Genomic DNA, 25,147 nt, shown 5'->3' on the forward strand with positions numbered 1-25,147 from the left:
GTGTCAACATTCATTTGAGATGAACCGCAGGCCTACGTGTAAAAGCTAAAACTGGAAAGCTTTCTAGAAGAACACACGAGAAAAGAGTATCTGCACGACGGCAACCTGGAAGATTTCTTACGGCAGATGCAGCAGGCACCTATAAAATAATATTCTAAATTAGACTTCCTCAAAATGAAAAGCTTCTGCTCATCAAAAGCCACCAGAAAGTAGACAGAGAAGCAAGCCAGTGTCCGGGAGCCAATGTTCACAGAACATCTTTCTGAGAAAGTGCACTTAAATCCAGAATATATAAAGGACTCTCATAATTTGGTAGTGAGATGACAGACCACCCAATGAGATGGGTAAATGACTTGAATGGCCACCTTACAAAGGCAGATACTTGGCATGTTCAAAAAGCACGGGGAGAGGTACTCAACATCATCACTCATCAGGGAAAGGCCAATTAAAACCACAAGGAGAAACCACTACATCTGCTACTAGACAGGCTTTGTGACTGGTGACTTTGTGACTTGAAAAGACAAAGTTCTGATGAGGATGGGAAGCCATCAGAACTGCCATGTATGGATTGGTACTGGGAATATAAAAGCTTCAGAAAAAGGGCTGAAAGTTTCTGATCTATTTTAACATACGTCTAACCTTTGACCTAGCCATTCTACTCTTAGGTATTTGCCCAAGAGGAGTAAAAATATTGGTCCACAGAAAGACTGACATACAAATGTTCACAGCAGCTTTATCTGTAAGAGCCCCACACTGGGAATGTTCATCAATAGGAGAAAGGCTAAATGAACTGCGGCATCATACTTACATTAAAGGGAACAAATTACTGAAACATACAATGTGGATGAATCTCACAAATGTCATGCTGGACGAATGGAGATAGGCACTAGAGAGTATACACCAGGCGACTCCATTTACATGGAACTTTAGAAAAAGTAGCTCTAATCCAAAGCAGATGGCAATAGATAAGGCCTGGTATGGGGTCAAGAATGGGGTGAGGGGAGGATTGAGTGAAGAAGGGGGGACATGAAGGAACTTTCTGAGAAGATAGAAATGTTCTATATACTAGCCGGGTGCGGTGGCTCACATCTATAATCCTAGCACTCTGGGAGGCCGAGGCAGGAAGATTGCCTGAGCTCAGGAGTTCGAGACCAGTCTGAGCAAGAGCGAGACCCCGTCTCTAAAAATAGCCAAGCATTATGGTGGGTGCCTATAGTCCCAGCTACTCGGGAGGCTGAGTCAAGAGGATCACTTGATCTAGTGTGCTCGTCACACTAGGACCACATGCGGGGATCTGAAGGGCCACATGTGGCTGTGAGGCTGCAGGTTCCCCAGCCCTAGACCATGTGGCCTGGTCCCTGGGATTGAAATCATTACTGCCTGGCTTGAGCACACTAGGCCAAGAGTTGGAGGTTGCCACACTAGGGCAACACGAGCCCAAGAGTTGGAGGTTGCCATGAGCTACAGTGCCACAACACTCTATTGAGGGTGACAAAATGAGACTCTGCCTCAAAAAAAAAAAATGTTCTATATTGTGATAGGGGTCTGGGTTAGACAGGCTCAGCCATTTCTTAAAGTTGTTCAACTGAGAGTTGTGTGTTTCGACATGTACCTTTTACTTTTAAAATGTTCAAAACTAAGTTTTAAGCATGGGTGGGGAATTGGGGTAGATAAGAAGTGAGATGGCAGAATGTTAATAATTGTCAGAGCTGGGTAACAGTATGTGCTTGAAATTTTCCATGATAAAAGAAAATTAAGGAAAAAAAGTTATCAAGGTCAAGTGCTTCTGCCTCTCTGCACATTCTCTTTCGCCTCCCCTGTGTCTACTCTGCCTGGCCCCCAGGCGAGTCTCCTGCGGCCTGATTCCTAAATGAGCTCTACCTCCTGCCTAAAAAAGCTCTCCATTCTGCTCTGGGGGCCCCACCCCCACCTCTACAACCAAGCCCCAACAACCGTCAGGCATTTCTGCCAAGTCATGTCACACCCAATAGCTCAAAACCTGTGCAAGGTATTGGAAAGTAAGAATTTTTCCATGGGGTGGCGCCTGTGGCTCAGTGAGTAGGGTGCTGGCCCCATATACTGAGGGTGGTAGGTTTAAACCTGGCCCCAGCCAAACTGCAATAAATAGCCAGGCGTTGTGGCAGGCGCCTGCAGTCCCAGCTACTTGGGAGGCTGAGGCAAGAATCGCCTAAGCCCAAGAGCTGCAGGTTGCTGTGAGCTGTGACATCACAGCACTCCACCAGGGGCAAAAAAAAAAAAAAAAAGAATTTTTTCAGTCTACTCTATTTCAACTACATTATTTGACTCAGGATTTAAACAGTACCTATCTCAAAGCTGGATACACAGAAGGCTTTGGAAAAAGTTTATGGCTTATATTCCAAAACTATGTTCAGAAGTTGACTGGTGGGAACTGAAAATGCATTTCACCCTAGTAACAACACCTAGTGGACAGCCCCCAAATGTCTGTCTACCCTAAAATGCACTCAAGGTTCAAACGCAATGTCTCCATTAAAATGTTGCAGGTTCAATGCTGCTTTCAAAGTCAGCCCACATGACTAAGAATTGAGGAAAGTTCCAGGCTCGATGCTGAGTCAGTAGCACTAACAGCAGCATAGAAAGGAGAGCGACTCAGGCGAGGGCACCCATGGGCAAGCTGGTGGTCAGGTCCAACAGAAGGCAGTTGGGGCTGGGCCACACAGGGGTGGGGAACGTGCAGCCCTGCGGATACATGTGGCCTTCTGGACCCTTGAGTGTGGCTTTTTGATGGAACAAAGGGATTGTTCTGTGAAGTTTGGATTCAGTCAAGGGACCACATGTGGGGATCTGAAGGGCCACATGTGGCTGTGAGGCTGCAGGTTCCCCAGCCCTAGACCACGTGGCCTGGTCCCTGGGATTGAAATCATTACTGCCTGGCTTGAGCACACTAGGCCACTCACTTCGGGAGGGAGGAGGGTGAGAGGAAGCAGCTTTCTGAGTTATAGCCCCATCTTTCATCTCCTCCTGTACTTGTTTAAAGCAAAATCATACTTATATTCTAGAAAATAACAGACTATAGAAAATGTAGACAAGCCCAAAGAAAAAGAACCAGTATTCTCACCACACAACTAAAACCACGGTCTCCGTTACAGCATGCCCAGTTTTTCTAGTCTCTTCTCTTAGATATGCACTGGTGAGAAGAAAGGTTCAGACCCATAAATGTATCATGAGGATGGATCTTATTCTTCATAAAAAAAAAGCACTATCTCTATGGCTTGGACACCATTTTCAACATGGTTGCCACAGGACACTACCTTCTGAATTTCTGTTGTGGGCACCAAACACGCTTTGCTTCACGTCAACATGACAAGCAAAGTGTTATCCATGCCCACTGTTAGTTATTCTTAAAAGAAGTTGGGTAGATATACCTAGGATCAGTCAAACAGTAGCAAAGAAAACCGCCTCTGGCTCCCTGCCACTGAAGAGTCTGCTCTCTGGCAAAAGATCATTAAATCAATAAGTATTTAATCACAGTTGTGTTGCCTGCTAGGAAAGAAAACCTCAGCATGTAAAAGCCAGCTGGCAGAAAGAGAGGAATCTGTGAAGGCTTCCTTGAAGAATTCAGATGTGAAAGCTGAATAGGTATTGGCCAGAGGAAGACTCCAGGTAAGGGAGGGGACAGAAACCAGGATCCAGGAGCTTCTTGGCAAACAATGTGGATTTGAACACATCATGATTAGCCCAGCTTTAAGAGACCAGTTAAAAAGCTGCTGGCAGTAACACAGATGAGAGAAGATGGGGCTTGGATGAACGTGGTAGCAGGGCACATAGTGAGAAGCAGGCAGACTGGAGAAGCACACTGGATATAACTAACTGGATTTGGCAATGAGGGAGACCATGGAGTCAAGGCTGACTCCTAGGTTACTGACGAACTGCTGGGTGGATGATTTTACTCATCAATGTTTGCTTACCTTAGGGAAGACAATGTCTAAATTAACTATTGTCCTCATACTCTGCTAGAAATAAATTTGGCCAATCTCCTGACCACGTGTGGATGCCACATACAATTTTGGCACTGAATCATAGGGTTACCTGTTTCCTCGTTCCACACCCATCGAACCCAGGTGTCCCACAGACCATCTTTGAACTCTATGCATTCTCCAGAATGATGAGGCAAGAGTATCCAGCAAATTATAAGGCTTCATGCATCTTTTGAGTAGGAGTAAATAAATACATGTGTGGACTGAGTCCACTAAAGTGAGCTGAACCAAGAGCTATATTTAGGCATTTCCAGCAGAATGCATGGCAAGCTGTTTTAGTCAGGCTGGGCTAGGCTATGCTGCTACCACAGACAAATCCCCCAAATTTCAGTGCTTTAACTACCAACTGAAGCACATGATCTTAAAGTTTGCCACAACAGAAACAGCGAGGGAAGAGGTGCACCATCTAACTTACTCGGCCCAAAGCAATGCCTATTGCTGTCACTCACATTGCATTGACCAGCATAGGCATGAGTGCCCAAGGGATGTCAGGAAATGTGGAAGGATATGCAAGGGTCTGGTGAGGAATGTCTGCCACGTGATGCATTAAGCTAATGAAGAGTCTAGAACTTCGCAATGTGGGCTAATCTTACTGGAGTTAGGTGATCTCTCAGAGCGGTTTTGATTAGTATTTTCCTGATGATAAGATGAGCATTTTTTCATGTGTTTGTTGGCCATTTGTCTGTCACCTTCAGAGAAGTTTCCCAGGCCAAAATGTTCAAGCATTTTCCCCACACTCTCTTCTAGAATTTTTATTGTTTCATGTCTTAAATTTAAATCTTTCATCCAGCAAGAATCAATTTTTATCAATGGTGAGAGGTATGGGTTCAGTTTCAGTTTTCTACAAGTGACTATCCAGTTCTTCCAGCACCATGTGTTACATAGGGAATCTTTCCCCCAGTGAATGTTTTTGTTAGGCTTATCAAAGATCAAATGATGATACGTGGCTGGGTTCATCTCTAGATTCTCTATTCTATTCCATAGATCTATGTCTCTATTTTTTGTGCCAGTACCATGCAGTTTTGATTATAGATTTGTAGATTTAGTGACATGGATGTGGAGAGAAGGGAACACTTTTACACTGCTAGTGGGATTGCAAACTAATACAACCTCTTTGGAAAGAAGTATGGGGAATTCTCAAAGAACTAAAAGTTGACCTTCCATTTGATCCCACAATCCTATTAGGTATCTACCCAGAAGAACAAAAATCATTTTACCACAAACACATATCCGCCAGAATGTTTACTACAGCTCAATTCATAATTGCCAAGTCATGGAAGCAGCCCAAACAGCCATCAACCTATGAATGGATTAACAAAGTATAGTATATGTATATGATGGAATACTATTCAGACATGAAAAGATGGAGACGTTACATCTTTTATGTTTATTTGGGTGGAGTTGGAACACATTCTTAGTAAAGTATCTCAAGAATGGAAAAAAGTATTCAATATACTAGCAACACTTTTATGAAACTAACATATCAACACTCATACACTCGTATGAATGACAAAACACAAATATAGTCTAGCAAGGGGAAGAGGTAAGAGGGGAAGGAGGGGGCGGAGGGCATTTGATGGGATCTCACTTAATGTGTACGATGAGAAGGTGAGGGGCTCTCCTACAACTTGAACTTTACCTTGGAAGTGAGAACAATGTAACCCCAAAATGTGTTCCCTCATATTAATTTGAAATTAAAAAAGGGTCCAGGAATACCCTCACAGAGGGAGAACAACATAATCCACAGAAAAGGCAGCACAGACGACTAGAGATAGCCCTATTTTAAACCATCATGTATCTTATTTTTATAGAAAGCCTAATATCACTGGGGGATAACAGAATCACAACATCATTTATTACAAAAGGAAAAAGTTACCTAGCCTCCAAAACTGGTGAATCTACGAAAGAAGATAAAATATCTCCTCCAACTCCATCCCCCATCGCTGGCACTAACCTGATGGCCCACGCACCTCATTTCTGTTTCCTTAGCCCATAGCAGCACAGTGTGGGGGCCCACGATTGGCATCTATTATGAACAGTGATGACCCATGACACGAGATGATCCATGGCATGGACTCTCTAGAGATAAGCTTCTAGCAGTTGCGCTAGATTTTCATAACCTAAATTGTACTTTTTTTTTTTTTTTTTTTTTTTTTTGCTGGGGCCAGGTTTGAACCCACCACCTCTGGTATATGGGGCCGGCGCCCTACTCCTTTGAGCCACAGGCACTGCCCCTAAATTGCACTCTCTTATCACCAATAACAACCAATCCAAATTCCAGTAACCTGACCAAATAAACACTTTTCTTTTGTTTACACAAAATCCAAAGCGGATGTTCCAACAGTGATCCTGCAAAGAGTAACTCAAGGATGTGAGCACCTTCATCTTGCACCTCCCACCATACTGTACATGGAAACTCCAAGGTTCCCATAGAGACCATGGAAAGGGCTGGGAGAATACCTACTAGATATACGAACACCTTGGCCCAGAAGTGACGCACATCACTTCTATTCACATTTCATCAGCCAGAATTGTTGTACTCAGACTCAAGGGATATTGGAAAATGTAGTCATCGGTTCTGAGCAACAACTAGGAGCACAACTTGTTGGTCACCAGCTTTCTCTACCACACTTTGTATCCCCCACTGACTCTCCTACAAGCCAGCCAGAAAAGAGGATCATCAAATACAGCAAAGCCAAAGGACTAATCTGGAGACTGGAGCCCTGGTCTTGGTCTTTTTATCAGTGTTCAGGAAATACAAGGATCCCCTGTTGTAGATGGCAATACACTGCAACTTTCAAAATTGCAGTGAACATAACGGAAAAGAAAGAATCAGAAGTGGGGCCCTGGAGCAGAAAAGTAACATTTGAGTGAGGTTCACAGAGGAAAGAAGTTAGGCAAAGCCAGACACACCAGGTATGGGAAGACTACTTGTACCTCAGGGGAGTTACTGACAGTGCTTGATCAAAGGGGCTGTTCTTATCATTTAAGCAGTTAATAGCTAACTCGAGAAAGATGCTGATTAGCATCTAAGTAGAGGCCCTGGCTTAGACTGGTCATTTACTAAGCACCAAACTAACAGAATAAAGAAAACAATGTCCTCCCAGGAGATAAACGTAGTCTGCCCGTCCAGATCTCATTTTAAGATTTGCCAGTACATTAAGGGTATTCAATCATAGCATCCTGGGAGAACAGAGCTTCCAACAGAGTCACAACCTTTGAGAAAGCACAAGACAAAGTCACACAGTGTCCCTCCTGTAGGAGCTCTGAGAACCTCCAGGAGGGAGATATAGCCTGCAGGTGAAGAAAGTGGAGGAGGTGGCCCAGGTCCATCCAGTCCAAACACACAACATGGCAGGTGACTTCATGACTAGGAATTCAGTGAAAGCAGAGAGATGGGCAATTAAACAAAGGGAGTCAAGGCAAATCCAGAAGAGTTTCTAAGAGAAAAAATAAAGACATATTTTGTTCTCCAAATACTGGAAGTAACTAGGCAATTGACCCTCACTGGTACAAGTAGATAGTTCTGCTGAATTCAAGATTCCAGTCTTTAGAGATGAATGATAGATGCTAAAAATAAATAAAATTCAGAAATATAGTCTTGCTAGAGGCTAAGGGCACACATAGATGACCACCACCTCCACTAAAAGCAAATGGGATGTTTCTCAAGTTAAACATAGGATTATCATATGACCAGTGATTCCACTTCGAGATATACACACCCCGAAGAAGTGAAAGCAAGGACTCAAATATTTGAACACCATGTTCACAGCAGAATGATTCACAACAGCCAGCGGAGGAAGCAGCCCAAATACTCAGCAGGAGATACATGGCCAAACATTATGTGGTATATCTACTAAGGATGGAATATTGGCCTTCCGAAGGCACTAACTTCTGACGCGCTACAACACAGGTGAACCTTGATGACATTAAGCTATGTGAACTAAGCCAGCCACACAAGGACACATACCGTGCGATTACACTTACACAAAATACTTAAAACAGGCGAATTCATAACAACAGAGTAGAATGCTGCTTACCAGAAGCTGGGGGGGGGAAGTGGAAAAATGAGGAGTGATTGTTTAATGGGTAGAGCGCTTCAGTTTGGGAGGATAAAACCCAATGGCTGAATAGGCAGAGGGCAGAGCACAGAGGCACGGGAGGGTAGTGAGAACACTCCACGTAATGGTGGACACAGGTCGTATATTCACCCAAACACAAAGTGCACAGCACCGAGGCTGAACCCTAGTGTAAACTGAGGGCTTTAGGCAATGACATGTCAACATACGTGTAGGTTCATAGATTCTAGCACGTGCACCACTCTGGTGGGGGAGGTTGTGTCGGAGGGGGCAAGGGGGCCTACAGGAGCTCTATACGCTCAAGTTTGCTGTTAAAAGCCACTGGAAAGTCTTTTTTAGAAAGTTCTGGAGATGGATATTGGTGATGGTTGCATGACAGTGTGATATATGTAACACCACTGGAATGAACATTTAAAAACTGGCTAAAATGGTGAATTTTGTTACTTGTATTTTGCCACAATCACACGGGCTGCGCCCTGCCCCTCAGGCCCATGATAGTGTCCTTTCCCGGCAACATCCACTGTCCCTGCTTAGCCTGCCTGCAGCTTTCTGCAGCTCACCGAATCACCCAGGCACTAGGGATGAACGGCCTCAAGATTTAGACCCACACGGGACTCCAAAAAAACAGTACAAGGAGATGGAAAACCACCATCAAACCCGGCTTTGACTCCCTATGAGGACGGGAGACAGGAAGTGCTTCAATTTCACATCTAGGATCGCCCTTAAAACACACTTGAGGTAGTTCAATAGCTGCCCTCCCTCACAAGCTTTTTTCTATAGCCCTGTCTATCGGGGCCTTCGGTGATAAGGAAAACACTCTAGAGCAGGGGTTCTCAACCTTCCTAATGCCGCGACCCTTTAATACAGTTCCTCGTGTTATGGTGACCCCCAACCATAAAATTATTTTCACTGCTACTTGATTTTGTGGTTGGGGGTCACCATAACACGAGGAACTGTATTAAAGAGTCACAGCATCAGGAAGGTTGAGAGCCACTGCTCCATATCTTTGCTGTCCCATACAAGGGCCACCTGTGTTTCCCCAGTACTTTAAATGTGCATAGTGCAGCTAAAGAACTCTTTTAATTGTACTTTAACTAATTTTCCTTTATTTATTTATTTTTTTTTTATTGAGACAGTCTTTGTTGCCCTCAGTAGAGAGCTATGGGTTCACAGCTCACAGCAACCTCAAACTTTAGGGCTCAAGCGATTCTCTTGCCTCAACCTCCCAAGTAACTGGGACTACAGGCACCCGCCACAATGCCCGGCTATTTTTTTGTTTTAGCAGGCCTGGCTGGGTTCGAACCCACCAGCCCTGGTGTACGTGGCCAGCGCCCTACCCCCTGAGCTACAGGTGCCACCAACTAATTTGGCTTTAAATAGCCACACATGGTTAGTAGCTGCCAAATTGGATGGCATGGTTTTAGAACTTTGATAAACATGCCAAAGTGACAGGTTTTTGGGGTTTTTTTTGAGACAGAGTCTCACTTTGTCACCCTCGGTAGACTGCCATGGTGTCATAGTTCACAGCAACCTCAAACACTTGGCTCAAGTGATCCTCTCACCTCAGCCTCCCAAGTAGCTGGGACTAAAGGCGCCCACAACAATGCCTGGCTATTTTTAGACACAGGGGGTCTTGCTCTTGCTCAGACTGGTCTCGAACTCCTGAGCTCAAGCACTCCACCTGCCTAGGCCTCCCAGAGTGCTAGGATTACAGGTATGAGCCACCGCACCCAGCCCTCTTTGGTGGCAATGCCAAAAGATACAAGAGACCAGGAAGGGAGTTTTCCTTACAGTTCCTTTGGTGACAAGCCATTTGGCACTTGGGTGACATTCATATGTATGGGAGACAGTAGTCAATTTAATCCATACACCCACTTGATGGAGTTGTGCATATACCTTTTCAAACCCATGAAGCTAGTTTAATTATAAAAGAAGTAATTAACTGAAGACCGGGGTAAAGTAAACCAAATGAGGCTCCTGGTGCAGCCCCGAATTTGAAGCAGTCTGGACCCAGAGCAAAGCTGATGCACCTGTTGTGTAGCTCTGGGACTGAAGGCCTGAGTGCCAACATCTGAACCTTCACCCCCAGCCTGTTAGACGGAGCCCCACTAGCAGGTGAACATTTGCTCCACACACGTGTGTACAAACACCCAGACTCAGAAAAGCCAAGCCACAGCACGTGAGTTTCTCCGAGTTAGCACCAGTGGGCAGGAGGAATGCGTTCTCCCTAATGGCAAAAGGGACATTTAACCATTCAAAGAAGAGTCTGTTCAAGCTCCAATTTCGGAGCAGAATGAATAGAAACGGAGAAAAAAAAGTAAGTGGTTCTAGGTGAAGTGGGCTCCTGAACAACTTTTCTAAAAAGCTGTGAAGAGTATACTTAGTACGGTCAGAAATGTCAGGAGGGTGTTTATCAGGTCCAGCTGCCACTTGTTTAAACAAACCTGACACCTGACCCCTCACACCCACCCTTTCAGCGGGGAAGGATTTGCTCTAGACAAATAAAAACAAAACCCACCAGATCGTGGTGCCTTCAGCAAACAATGGTAATAAACCCAGCTTACTATTTCAGTGACGCACGCCCCCCCCCACCATTTACTTTCTCATATGCTTTTAGGGTAGGTACTCTTACTCCCTTTGGCCAGTGGAGAAACTGAGGCACAAGGCCTCCCAGGTAATTACAGTCTCACATATAATGCTTAAGAATGTCCCTCAAGTGTGAAAGGCTTGTCACCAAAGGCATGGTGAGGAAAACAGCCAAGCAACTATTATTTCACACTTAGAGAAAGGCTTGCCAACCCAAAGTACTGTTTTGAGGCTGGATTCTTACGGCACACCTGTTAACAGTGAGCATGGAGATCAGCGTCCTGCTCCAGCAATAGATACCCTGAACCCCTGAATGCTGTGCATTATGGGATAAAATATCTGTCACATGGTGGTAGATCACACCTCGCCCTCGGTGTGTTGAGGGCAGGAATTAAAGAGTGTAAAGGAACACTGGGGTGTTTCTAAAAGGAGGCAAAAACACGCACTCACGTGACACTGCTTCCCACGCTTAGCCACAGAATGCAGTCACCTGGGAAGCATTAAACATTCTCGAGACCTCATAGTCTGGGCATTGAGAGTTTGAAAAGCTGGTGATTCCTTTTTTTTTTTTCAATTTCTCTTTCAATTGTCTTAGTTTGAAGTTTTTTTTTTCTTTTTTCCCCCCTTTATTATTTATTTATTTAGACAGTCTCACTTTGTGGCCCTCGGGAGCGAGCCGTGGCATCATAGCTCACAGCAACCTCCAACTCTTGGGCTGAAGCTATTCTCTTGCCTCAGTCTCCCAGATTGCTGGGACTACAGGCTCCTGGCACAACGCCCAGCTTTTCTTTTTTCTTTTTCTTTTTTTTTTTTTTGGTAAAGACGGGGTGTCCCTCTGGCTCAGGCTGGTCTCCAACCTCTGAGCTCAGGCAATCCACCCGCCTCGGCCTCCCAGAGTGCTAGGATTACAGGCGTGAGCCACCACGCCCCGCCTCCCCTATTGATTCTCGTGCTGGGACTCGGCTCGGCTCGTGCGGAGTGGGGGAGGGAGGTGAGAAAGTGAAAGTTAGATAACCGGAGAGGAGGGGGCTTAGCACCGCTTGGTTATAGGCCGTTTCTTGGGTTATTTAATATTTTAAAAGTCTTAAGAATGAAGGGGTCTAAATGCCAGTGGTCTCTGTTTTCTTGTCTGCAAAAGGGTACAATTTACCTACCTTCCCCCTCCTCCAATGGTAGGACGATCACGTGTTAAGGGGGTGAGCGATGTGGAGGGGACCAGGAGAAAGAAGGGTTTAGCGGGTAGTACGGCTCGGCACGTGCAGGGGTAAGAAGAGCTGGAGTGTAGTGCAGACGAAGGAGGCACCGGCCCTCACCTGCATCGTAGAAGGCGTCGAGCACGGCGGTCTCCCCGAAGTCAAGTTCCCCGAAGGGCACTGAGGTGAGATGAGCGCCCTCGGCTTCGCAGGCCCGCAACAAGCACTGCCGTGCCCCTGCCTCTGGGCCGCCGGCTGCGCCGCTCTGGGAGCTCTCACCGCACACGTATACTGCCCGCAGAGCCCGCCGCGGCCCGCCCTCGCCACCGCCACCGCTGCTGCCCGCAGCACCCTCCGCCGCCCCGTCGGGCTCCGCTGACTCCGCTGCGCTCTCACCCCCAGGCGACAGCGGACAGTGAGGGGACTCTCCTGACGCCCCGAGGGCCCCAGCACGGGGAGTCCCACTGCCGCTCTCCATGAGACCGTCCAGCGTGCCCTGCTCGGTCCCACCTCCGCGTGAGTGGCCGGCGGCTGCAATCAGCCAGGAGCTACAAGTTGCAGCAGCTGGCACCGTAGTCCAGGCACCTGCTGCTGGGGGGCGGGACGCGGTGTGAGCGGGAGACCCAGCGCGCACCAATGGCTCAACGGCGCGCAAGTGACTGCAGCGCCCCTCTAGGGCAGGATGACGCTCAGGCGCCGCTACCCCCGGCACCCTTTGAAGGCGGCAGAGAAAGAGGCGGGGGCTGGGGACGACGGGGCGAGCGGAGAGGGCGGGGCGGAGGCCTGGAAAGGGCCGCAGGGCAGGAGCTGGGATGGCGCCCCCTGCCGCCTCCTCCAGGCAGTGCCCAGAGCCCGGAGAAGGCGGAATCGGGAATTTCAGAATTTTTTTTTCTTTTTTCTTTTGCCATCCCTCTATGCTTGACGATCATTAGGAGCCCCAATTTCGTTTTTCTGAAAACAATTTGAAGCTTTCAAGCGGGTTAAAACTCTTTTAAAGCACTAATTAGATATAAATATTCAATTCCAAATTAAACACAAACGTGGTTTTAACCCACCATTGGGATGAGCGGTTACTTCAATTTGCACTCTCTTCATCCCTGGTTGCCAATCACGTGGCCTTCCTGATTCCTATCCTAAAGGCCAGTCGGTCTTGCCTTTCACTGTGACCTTGACAAGGCACCAGGAGGCACCAGCAACAAACATTGTTTGCCTGGGAAATAGATTTCAAGTAGGAGGCCAGCCAGATCTATGAAACACTGTGAACCTAAAAGGAGTTTTCACTCTGGCTCTCACACACCTCATGATTTTAGACTTAAATATGGAAAAAATGTTACCACTAGCAGGTCATCATTGTGTTTAAAAGGTAGAACGCCATGGACATCGTCACGACGTTCTGGATTTTTTTTTAAATAACAGCTTTATCAAGGTACAATTTGCAACCATAAAACTCACCTATTTAGAGTGTATAATTTAATAGTTTTCAGTATATTCACAGAGCTGTGTGGTCGCCACCACAATCAATTTTAGAACATTTTCATAACCTCCCACTGACAAAAAACCTCAGTACCCATTAGAAATCACTCTCCATCCTCCCCCTCCCAACATTGCCAGCCCTAGGCAACCACTGATCTACTTCTCTATAGATTTGCCTATTTTGGACATTTCCTGTAAATGGAATCATACTATGTGTGGACATAGGTTTTCATTTGTCTTGGCTATATGCCTAGGAACAGGATTTCTGGGTCACATGGTAATTCTATGTTTAACCTTTGGAGAAACTGCCACTGTTTTCCAAAGCAGCTGCGCCATTTAGCATTCCCACCAGCAGTATATGAGTGCTCTAATTTCTCCAAATCCTCACCAATACTTGTTATTGTCATTTTGATTACAGCCATTCTAGTGGGTGTAAAGTGGTAACCTCATTATGGTTTTGATGTGCATTTCTGTGATGGCTTAATGATGTTGAACATCTTATCACGTGTTTATGTGCCATTTGTATAACAACTTTGGCATAATATCGATTCAGAGCCTTTGCCCACTTTTTAATTGGGTGTTTGTCTTTTTATTATCGAGTTGTGAGAGTTCTCCATATATTGTGGATGTAAGTCTTTTATCAAATGTGTGATTTGTAAATATTTTCTTTTCTTTTTTTAATTAAATCATCCCTGTGTACATTAATGCAGTCGTGGGGTACAATGTGCTGGTTTTAATTTGCAAATATTTTCTCCTGTCCTGTGGGTTGGCTTTTTACTTACTTGATGGTGTCCTTCGCAGCACATTGTGAGCCATTTTGACACAGGTTGGATTGTACTTGACTTACAAACAGCACTTTGGCTTCTCTTTGAGTTTCATTAATAATACAGTCCAGTCCCATCCCATCCCCCTCCCCCAAAAGAGAGCAGAAACTTCCTGCTTAAATCCTTGAAGAAATCCTGCCCTGATAGAAATCAAGAACTTTCCAAGAGATATCAGTATGCATCCTCTTTCGTGGTCAAGAATGGAAAATGGGCTCTGCAGAAATCTTAGAGAACACACTGACCAGGTGGGGAAAGAGGAAAGCTTGGGAAAAACACTCAACACCTCTGTTCTGAGACTTTTTTCATAACAGGACACATGTTCTTTGTAACCTGGTAATGCATAATAATAGTAATTTTCCTAATGTGCCTGTTCATCCGTAATTATTCCAGTGACTGGCACAGCCTTTGAGAGGGCAAATATGCCCATTTCAGAATCACTTGCCAGTGTCTTGCTGTTGTCCCCACTGCAATCTTCCTGAATTCTCTTAGCTCTCCCTGGGGCCCTGCTGATTAAGTGAGACACACAGGAGACAGGAATTCTGGCTTGAATAATACCTTCCTCTAAATATAAACTTTGTTGAATAAAGAGCCCAGCATTTACTCAGCAACCGGGCCGAAGTTAGCACACACAGCCAACCTTGTCATTGTCTCCACCATGCCCCAGCACTGCCCCCCGATGTCCTTCCTACCTCTCCCCAACCTCACTGAGAAGAAAATTACAAAATGCTATATTAGTCTTTTGTGTTCAGTTGTACAATTGTCCTGTTCTTACCTTCACCTTGTCCTTTACTAAGAACATGTCATGGAAACACTTTTCCTTAATGCAGAGGTATCATAGAAAGTTCTATATATTTAGGTGAAATCTTGTCTTTGTTAACTTCTACCCATATAATTCCTGTTCCATGTGGCAGCCTTGCAAGAATGTCCCTTAGGTCTTCTCGTTTGCAGGTGGTGTTCCACCTCCCAGACCATTCTGTTATTTCTTCATGTCCGTGATTGACCCTGATGATTCTCTTCCAGAAGATTCTCTATTTGTCTTCATTGCTAGTTTGTGTAAAAGACTCTTAAAATTTAAAATGTTTTTTGAACATAAATTCATATTCATAGTTGTAAGAAATCATCTAGAGAGATCTACCGGGTGTACAAAGGTTGCCCCTGAAGTCACAATACATGGAGAAAGGGGAAATTATAGCTAATGTCACCTTATTTACAGAACATTCATTACCAAATCTTACAAAGTGATGGCCAACACATAGAGAATCTTTTGTAAATATTTTATAAAATCTTATCACAAAATTTTGCGTTTTTTACTGTTCGGTGTTAAATGTTTTTGATATATTCTAGATACTAGTACATTATCCTGTAGTGTATCCTTGGCCCAGATTGCCCCAGTGGTAGCATCTTGCTAAACTATAGTACACTGTGGTAACCAGGATATTGACATTGATATAATCGAGATACAAAACAGCTCTCTCACCGTAAGGATTATTCCCGTTGCGCTTTGACAGCCACAGCCATCCGCCTCTTCACCCCATCCCTAACTGCTGGCAACCACTAATCTAGTCTCCATTTCTATAATTGTCCTCAATTCAAGAAGGTTATATAAATAGAATCACACAGTATGTAACCTTTTGAGATTCTCATTCCCACCCAGCATAATCCCTCAGGATCCATCCAATTGTTGCATGTATCAGCAGTCCATCTCATTTATTCCTGAGGTACTATTCGATGGTATGGATATAGCACGGTTTCTTTAACCACTCCCTATTTGGAAAACATCTGGGTTGTTTGCAGTTTTAAGCTATTATGAATAAAACCACTATGAACCTTCATGCACAAGTTTTATGAGAACATGAGATTTTCATTTCTCTAGGATCTATGTCCAGGGCTGCAAATTCTGGATCATATGGTAGTGGCATGTTTAAATTTTTGAGAAACTGCCATGTTGTTTTCCAGAGCGGCTATACCATTTTACATCCTCAACAGCAATATAAGTGTGATCCAGTTTTTCTATGTCCTCAGCAGAGTTTGGTGGTGCCACTTTTTAAAAATTTTATCCGTCCTAATAGGTGTATAGTAATATGGCATTGTGGTTTTGATTTGCATTTTCCCAATGGTTAATGATGTTGAACATCTTTTTATGTGCTTATTTGCAATCTTATATCTTTTTTGGTGAAATGTCTGTCCATTTTTTTTTTTTTGTTTTTTTAATGTTTGGTGCTGAGTGTTCTTTACATAGTCTAGATACTAAGCCTTTGGTGGATATGTGATGAGCAAATATTTTCTCCCAGTCTGCCACTTATCTTTTTATCCTCTTAACAGGATCTTTCACAGACAGAGCAGAAGTTTTTAATCTTGATGAGGTCCAGTTTATCAGTTTTTCCTTTTATGGATTGTGCTTTTGGTTCCAAATTAAAGAACTCTTTACCTAGGGCCCGGGCCTGAAGATGTTTTTCTAAAAAGTTTCATAGTTCTTTGTACCCTCAACAATAACCCCCAACAATAAAAAAAATTATAGTTTCATAGTTTACATGTAAGTCCGTGATCCATTTAATTTTTCTATAACGTGTGAGGTTTGGGTTGAGATTTTTTTTCTTTTTTTTTTTTTTGCCTGTGGATATTCAATTGCTCCACCACCATACCATTGTTCCTTCATTCAATTGCTTTTGCCCTTCTGTCAAAAATCTGTTGTGTATATGTCTGTGAGTCTATTCCTGGGTTCTCTATTCCATTCCATTGACCTATATGTCTATTACTCCACCATTACCACACTGTCCTCATTACTGGAAGTAGGTAGCAGCCCTTAATATTGGGTAGAGTGATTCTTCTTTTTTCTTTTCCAAGATTGTTTTAGCTATATTAGGGCCTCTGTTTTTCCATATAAATTTCACCATAGCTTTGTCTATGTCTACAAAAACTCTTGCTAGGATCTTGATAGGAATTATATTAAACCTATTTATCAGTTTAGAGAGAATTAACATTGTTATTATGTTGAATATGTCAAACTTTGAACACAGTATGCCTATTTAGATCTTATTTGATTTCTTTCATTAGAATTTTCTAATTTTTAGCATACATATCCTCTACATGTTTTGTTAAATTCATACCCAAGAATTTAATTATTTAATTTTCCTTAAAGTGATCGTAAATGGTATGGTGTTTAATTTCCAGCTCCACATTTTCATTGTTAGTGTGTAGAAATGCAACTTTTGTATGCTGAACTTGTATTACACGACCTTGCTGGGCTCACTTATTAGTTCAGGGGGTTTTTGTTTTGTTGTCTTAGGATTTCCTACATAAACAATCATGTCGTCTACAATAGGGGCAGCTTTCCTTTTCTTGCCTTATTACTGTGGCTAGAACTTGCAGTACTATGTTGAAAAAGAGTTGTAATAAAGCCATGAGGGATATCCTTGGCTTGTTCCCAATCTTAGAAGGAAAACATTCACGTCTTTCACCCTTAGTATGGTGTTAGAGGTAAGTTTTTTGTACATGCTATTTATGAAGAAAAGTTTACTTCTATTCTCAGTTTGCTAAGAGTTTTTATTGTGTATGAGTATTGCATATTTTCAAATGATTTTTATGTATCAATTGATGTATTTTTTCCTCTTTAGACTACTGATAGATTGCACTGACTGATTTTCAAATGTTGAATCAGCCTTGCATACTTGGATTGTGGTGTATCATTCTTTTTATACATTGCTGAATTTGATTTGCTAATATTTTATTAAGGATTTTTGCAAGAGGTTCATGAAAAATATCAATCTGTAGGGTTTTTTAAAAAAATATTGTACTTTGCTTGTTTGGGTATCAGGGTAATACTAGCCTCCTAAAATGGCTTATAAATTATTCTGTTTTCTTCTATTTTCTGGAAGAGGTTGTGTGGAATTTACTTTTTCAAGTATTTGGTAGAATTCTCCAGTGAGACCATTTGGACCTGGAGATTTTTTTCAAGGAAGTTTATAGCAAGTTTATTTTTTTCTAATGGTTATAGAACTATTCAGATTGTCTATTTTATCTTGGGTGAGTTTTGGTAGTTTGTGGTTTTCAAGGAATTGGTCGATTTCTCCCAAGATGTTGAATTTATAGTCATAGAGTTATTCACATTTATTGTCTGTTTAATGACTACAGGATCTCTAGTGATATCGGTTTCATTTTTTATTATGATTTGTGCCTTCTCCCTTTTTATATTTTTTCAGGTTTGCTATTTAGTCAAGTAAATGCAAATATTCAAGTTTACTGATGAACCCACCAAAGGCATTCTTCATTTTGGTTATTGCATTTTTTTAATTTCTAGCCACTTGATTCTTGTAATTTTCACCTCTGTCTGGTCTTACATGATGTCTACTTTATCCATGAGAACCTTTAACATAGTAATCAAATTATTTTAAATTCCTACTATGATACTTTCAATAGCTGTGCTATATTTAATTCTGAATCTGATCAGGCAGCAGATACTAAGATAAATAAACCTCCAATGTGGGACTTCATGTTGATCCAGCTAGGAGTTGGGCTGTGTTGAGGTTTGTTTAGAAGGAATTTCTTGCAGCTCTCTACATCTCTCAGCTGAAACTGGAAGTTCTTTCTATTCAATCATATTTGACTCATTAAGTGTCAGTTTAATATGTTTCAACCTAATAGACTGGTATAGTTTCTGGATGGTGCGCCAGTTTCGCTTCAGCCAACTTAAACTAGAGATTTCTGGAAAAGATTGCTGGGGGTTACTCTACTCTACACACATCTCACTGGGAATGTGAGTGGTCCCCCATGACAGTGGTCCTCAAAATTGAACGTGCATCAGAAGTACTTACTGGGAGGACTTTCTAGGACACAGAATGCTGGGATTCTCTCCAGATTTTTTTTTTTTTTGTCACCCTGGTAGAGTGCTGTGGTGTCATAGCTCACAGCAACCTCAAACTCTTGGGCTCAAGTGAGCCTCTTGCCTCAGCCTCCCAAGTAGCAGGGACTACAGGTGCCTGCCACAATGCCTGGCTGTTTTTAGAAACAAGGTCTCACTCTTGCTCAGGGTGGTCTCGAACCTGTGAGCTCAGGCAATCCACCTGCCTCTGCTTCCCAGAGTGCTAGGATTACAGGTGTGAGCCACCGTGATTGGCTTTCTCTCCAGATTTTTTGATTCAGCAGGTCTAGGGCAAGGCCTAACAAGTTTCATTTCTACCAAGTTCCTCAGTGGTGATACTAATGCTGCTGTTCTGGGGATCACACTCCCTATGGTGCTTTTTGGAGGTCCAGGGCTCATCTGCTTGTCTCACTTATCACTTTAGGAGAAGATGGTCAGCCCTGAGAGGTAGTAATGAGGTTCTCAGCTGACCTCAGAGAAGTGCCAAGTGTAAAGTATCAGTGAAGAATCCCTTTCTCCAGAATGAATATTAAAAAAATGAAGCTTTATGTTTTAAAACAAAGGTAGCCAAAGCTTTCTAAATAGTGACGGCAGCTTTTGAGATAATGTTGTGCAGACTGCATGAAATTGGTCTTGAGAACCATGGTGATATAAGCAGCACTATTCTTAGGGTCCAGGTGTTGGTTAAGACTCACATACATATGAAATGCCCCTGAAGGCTTTCTTCATGTTTCTTTTATCATGGACCTTCCCTAATGCTCCAGTTTTGTGCTGGAGTTTTAACTCCAGTTTTAGTTTTAGTTAGTGAAACTAGGCTGCTCAAATTTATAAAATAAATATGGCATCAATTACAATTTCCAATTCATCTATTCAGTCAAATATGTACCAAGTGATAGTTATGTATCTTTCATTGTTTTAGGTGCTAGGGATACAGCAGTGGAGAAAAGAAAGCCACTATCCTCATGGTGGTTCATTCCAGGGAAAGGTGACTGAATGAGTGCGTATAAAAATAAATGAAGCAGAGTCTCAAAAAGGAGAGTCTGAGGGTGGATTGAGGCTAAAGTTGCTCTTTATTTAAGGGACTAGGGAGGAAAAAAGAGATCCATACCTGACACCCCTGAGGTTTAGGTAAATACCACTTTAAGGAAAGATAGGTGGCCAGTCACTTTTATATGCAAATGTTAATTCAACTATGTTCATAATTGGGCAAAGATTATTTTTGCTCCAAATCTCAGGTAATTTATATTCATGCTCCACTTTTAGGAATTATCTTAAGGACAAATCAGAAATAGGGACATTCTAAAGGTATTCACAGCAGCTTTATTTAAAAAAGAAATAAAATGAAATTAATGGAAAATTCCCTTCTTTCCTTGACCTTTCCACTATTAAGCATCAAGGCTGCATTGGGCACCTCTTCTTTGTAATTCTAAAACCTGTTGGACTCTGAGGTCCAAAAGGTCTAAAACTCTGAGGTCCTTGGATGGCAGGGACTACATCACATTCAGCACCTATCATGGCATCCAGCACATCATTGTAAGAGCTCTATACATGTTCTGTAAAAGACTGGTTAAATGATTTCTGACATATCTATGGATAGAATATTATGCAGCCATTGCAAATCATGTATTTGAAAAAAAATAGTGACAAAGAAATGATAATATTAAGTATAGAAGGCAAGCTATATACACAGAAGGACCTCCATTCTGAGACGTCCAAGATAATTAAAGGCTGTTTTTGAATGGGATTAGGATAATTTCTACCTTTTCCTTATATTTTATTTTCGACTTTGGGTATAATGTATTAGCTTCATATTCAGTAAAAAGCTATTTTGAACATTCTCAAGGCAACTGTGTTCTATATTTGGCTCTGCAGTCATCAATCAGTATGGCCCTCTAAAAATTTTGAAAAGGTAGAAGATACATTGGTAGGGTTCTCGTCAACAGGTCCTCTATTACCAAGAAAGCTGTCACCCTCATCTCTACCCTGTTTTGTCTTCCGTGTCACCACCTCCCAGATTCTCAACACCACATGGGTCCCTGTAAAAATGGGTCAATTCTACCTCCAATCCTGAAACTCCTTCTGAGACCTTCTACCTCTCTCGATCCATGTTCTTTTCCTCATTCCAGATTCACTTTCTCCAAAAAGACTGCCCTGATTCAGAACAAACGAGAACATTTTGTGAGGGCTCTCTGGGACCACAGCATGGGGATAGGTAGGCATTTCATACACTCCCTATTTACCTATCTCCCTTCAGTATTCAAGGGCAGAGTGTTAGCCCCAGCCAAATTGCTGGTTTTCTCAGATTGAGTTTAAGAAATAATCATGGGGCAGCACCTGTGGCTCAGTGAGTAGGGCACTGGCCCCATGTACCAAGGGTGGCAGGTTCAAACCTGGCCCTGGCCAAACTGCAACAAAAAAATAGCTGGGCGTTGTGGCGGGTGCCTGTAGTCTCAGCTACTTAGGAGGCTGAGGCAAGAGAATCGTCTAAGCCCAGAGCTGGAGGTTGCTGTGAGTTGTGACACCATAGCACTCTACTGAGGGTGACAAAGTGAGACTGTTTCTAAAAGAAAGAAAGAAAGAAAGAAAGAATCATGAAACTTGAAAAGAATCTGCTCTATTTCTCTTAAGACATCTGTTTTTCTTTGGGGGAATAACATATCCAGTGTTATTGACTAGAAATGTTATTGATTTCACCATGAATTTTCTATTTGGTTTCAGTATGGCTTTATCAGCTTTAGTAGTTTAAAAAATGGTTTGTAAACGCCTTAAAATTTTTTTTAAATTTGCAGAAATAATGAAATTTTGCATTTCCAGGGCACCTTCCCATCAAAGAGCTCAAAACTTGCCAACAAATCTTAGTTTTCTGGAAAACTAATAATATTTTATTGGGGGGGTAGTTTGGGGAAGCACTCAAGACTTAAATGACATTGTTATATCTAAATAATTTAATTTGTTGCTATTTGAAGAGAATGGCTCCATGAAGCTGGTTCTCCTGGAATTCTTTTATTCAGTTTTTTCTCTTTCACCTCAGAAAATTCTAGCTACAACCTACTATATCATTTTGTTCCATTGTTTGATGGAAATAAGTCATCACCTATTGTGCTACTAAAAAAAAAAATAGGTCTTTTTTTCTTTTCTGTATTGACAGGTTCTTGCTCTGTCACCCAGGCTGCATTGCAGTGACCACTGCACCCTCCAATTCCTGGGCTCAAGATCCTTCTGCCTCAATTGTTCAAGTAGCTGGGACTATAGGTGCACACCACCACATCAGCTAATTTTAATTTTTTTTTTGAGACATAGTTTTACTATGTCACCCTTGGTAGAATGCCATGGCATCACAGCTCACAACTTCAAAATCTTGGGCTTAAGTGATCCTCTTGCCTCAGCCTCCCAAGTAGCTGGGACTACAGGTACCCACCACAACACCTGTCTGTTGTTTTTGGTTGTCGTTGTCATTGTTGTTTAGCAGGCCTGGGCTGGGTTTGAAACCGCCAGGCCCAGTGTATGTGGCCAGTGCCCTAACCACCGAGCTACGGGCGCTGAGTCTAATTTTAAAATATTGTATACAGACAGGGTCTCCCTTTGTTGCTCAGGCTGGCCTCAAGCAAGCCTACCACATCATCCTCTCAAAGTTCTGGGATTACAGGTGTGAGCCACCACACCCAGAGCTGGAATATCTCACTTTACTGTGAATTCCAAATTCACAAGCATGATGAGCATGCGCTGTCATTTGCAAAGAAAGCGCTGCCATTTTGGCATAAGTTCGAAAAACATGAAATAAAACTACCTCTTGGGACCTGTACCTACATCATGGATTCTCCTTGGTTTCAGGGGCTGCCTCTGATCCACATGTTGGAAACCAAGCCTCGGTGACCCTAGGGACAGAACTAGGTCTAAGAGGAAAGGTTCATCCTCTTAAAAGACCTGATCCCTGCTTGTCATCACACACTGACATTTATTTCTGGCTTGGCCATTGTGCTTCTTCACTAGAGATTTTGGCAACAGCATCTTCTTCCCCAGGCTTAGGTCTTAAGCACCAAAGCACCCCTCTCTGGGATGCTACAATCACCCACACTGAACGTCCCATCACCCATACATGGGTTGCTTTGTCACAGTTCTCATTTGCACAAAACCAAACAGAAAAGCTGTCAGAAAGTGCTCTTGGTGCCAAAACATCTTGACATTAATTTGGGTTAAAATAACTAGAGTACTAAAACCTAATATAAAAAAAAAGGACCAGGACCATGATGACCTCAGATTATAATATACAAAGGACTTTGTGGGATCTGGGGATTATTTTTATACAGAACATGGGAACTATGAGCAATAAATTATACATCTTGCAGTTTTCCCATCAAGGAGCAGGTTATGAAAGGAAATAAAACCCTGCTATTAGTAACCCAAAGACATGCCTGTGATGATAGATTCAGGATGTCCTTCTGAAAGAAAACAAATCATGTACTTGAGTGTGAGGCCCAGGGGGCTGTGAGGGAATAAAAGTGGCTTTTATACAGTTATTTGAGTAACAACTTTTACACTAAAAGTGAATTTATACTTAACTAGCATTTTCTGCTTACATATAAAGTTGAACATTTTAAAAATAGAATTCACAGGCACAGATTTTAATGGATTATTCCTGTTCCTCTGGGAAAGATTGGAGGGGGGACTATATTCTATGTCTTCTAAAGACATTTCTATAAGAGTAATCAAAATGTGGAAAATGGTTTATATTCCAAGAAATCATTCCTCTTGGACCATGACAATTTTGAACAAAAATCTTTTCGCAAAATTTCATTTTAATCATCTTCTTTACAAAGCACAATACTTAAGACTTTTCTAAATACAACTTTAGAAAATGAAGCCAAAAAATAATCTCCATAGATGCCTGGTCGAGTCCATGCTGAATGCGAAAGAATGTTTTCAAAAGTGATACTTCCAAGCTTTTCAGTATTCTTGATGGGTCCATTTTGTAAGGAGTAAAGATGGTGGCTGTGTGGGTAGTGGCTCGTCCAGTTCCATGATGCAGAATCCTCTTGCCCATTAGCCCAACGGGCAGTAATGAAGCTGGATATGCCAGCTTCTAGAAACACTTCTCCCTCTCCTTAGACAAAGGAAGCAAATGGCCTCTATGAGGGGAAAGGCATCAGCCCTCTAAATTCCATGTGGCCGGTGCCCCATGAGGGCTCCAACCTCTCGATTTAATTATTAACAATCCTACTCTGTATACACATTATATAAAACTATATCATTAGGGATTTTCATGATGAGGGAATGAGAAATTTGAACATCAAAGGATTCAATCCCCATTCTTATATTAAGTGGTGGAAAATCTCTAAAATCTTCAAGTTTAAAGCAGAAATGCTTGGAACAGTCAAGGGGTACAGGAATGTTTTATGCTGCCCTTGGAACTTGGTGCTCCTGACCCCAAGCACATTGAAAAAGCAATATATCCAATATCTATATTCTTTACACACTTCCTCTCCTTGACTGTGCCCCTACCCAGGAAAACCAGGGTGCCAGGGCTCTGTAAATATTCATAGGAAAGTAATGGCCTCAAGCATCAAGAATGACTACATAGGCAAGGAAAGGCAGGGGAAGGGAGAGAGGAAGAGACATTTACTTGTAACACTATCAATGATCAATAACACGTGGTGATATTTTTTCCTTCACATCTCTCCTTCAGTGTTATCAATTCTCATTCTTTGTGGTTGTGGAAGTCTATTAATATTCAGTAGTTTCACTATGAAACTGAGAAAATAGACAAAGCAGCTTTTGAGAAACACATTAAACATCTTTAGGGGCCATTAAGGGACCACCCCCTCCACCCCTACCACCTGAACAATCTTGCAAAATACAGTATGCCCCTTATCTTCAGCTAAGGTTGAGAAAACAGTTACATAGTCTGAGGCTGAACTGTTCATGTGCTACAAAGACAAAGCAGACAAGCAAACAACAGTCTCCTTGAAAAAGAAAAAACAATTCCACAAATGCAAGAAAGAACCAACGGCTATACTTTAACAAGACCCTCCTCCCATTCTCTTGGACCCCATGAAAGGGTTGGAAGTGAGCAAGGCAAATGACATCATGTGAATACAGTTTAAACAGTAACACACACGGA

General features: G+C 42.6%; 1 protein-coding gene across 1 annotated transcript in view; it reads right to left on the bottom strand.

Moving 5' to 3' along the window:
* Positions 1 to 12,395, bottom strand: part of MAP3K15 (mitogen-activated protein kinase kinase kinase 15) — a 131,949-nt gene extending 119,554 nt beyond the window's left edge. Inside the window, exon 1 of the mRNA XM_003791887.3 lies at positions 11,995 to 12,395. Within this exon, the coding sequence (XP_003791935.1) occupies positions 11,995 to 12,352 (358 nt within the window). The 5' untranslated portion in view covers positions 12,353 to 12,395. The remainder of the gene's footprint in view (positions 1 to 11,994) is intronic.
* Positions 12,396 to 25,147: the final 12,752 nt, after the last annotated feature.

This window comes from Otolemur garnettii, unplaced genomic scaffold (assembly GCF_000181295.1).
Source record: "Otolemur garnettii isolate 467f Iridium unplaced genomic scaffold, OtoGar3 scaffold00051, whole genome shotgun sequence".
Lineage (NCBI taxonomy): Eukaryota > Metazoa > Chordata > Mammalia > Primates > Galagidae > Otolemur > Otolemur garnettii.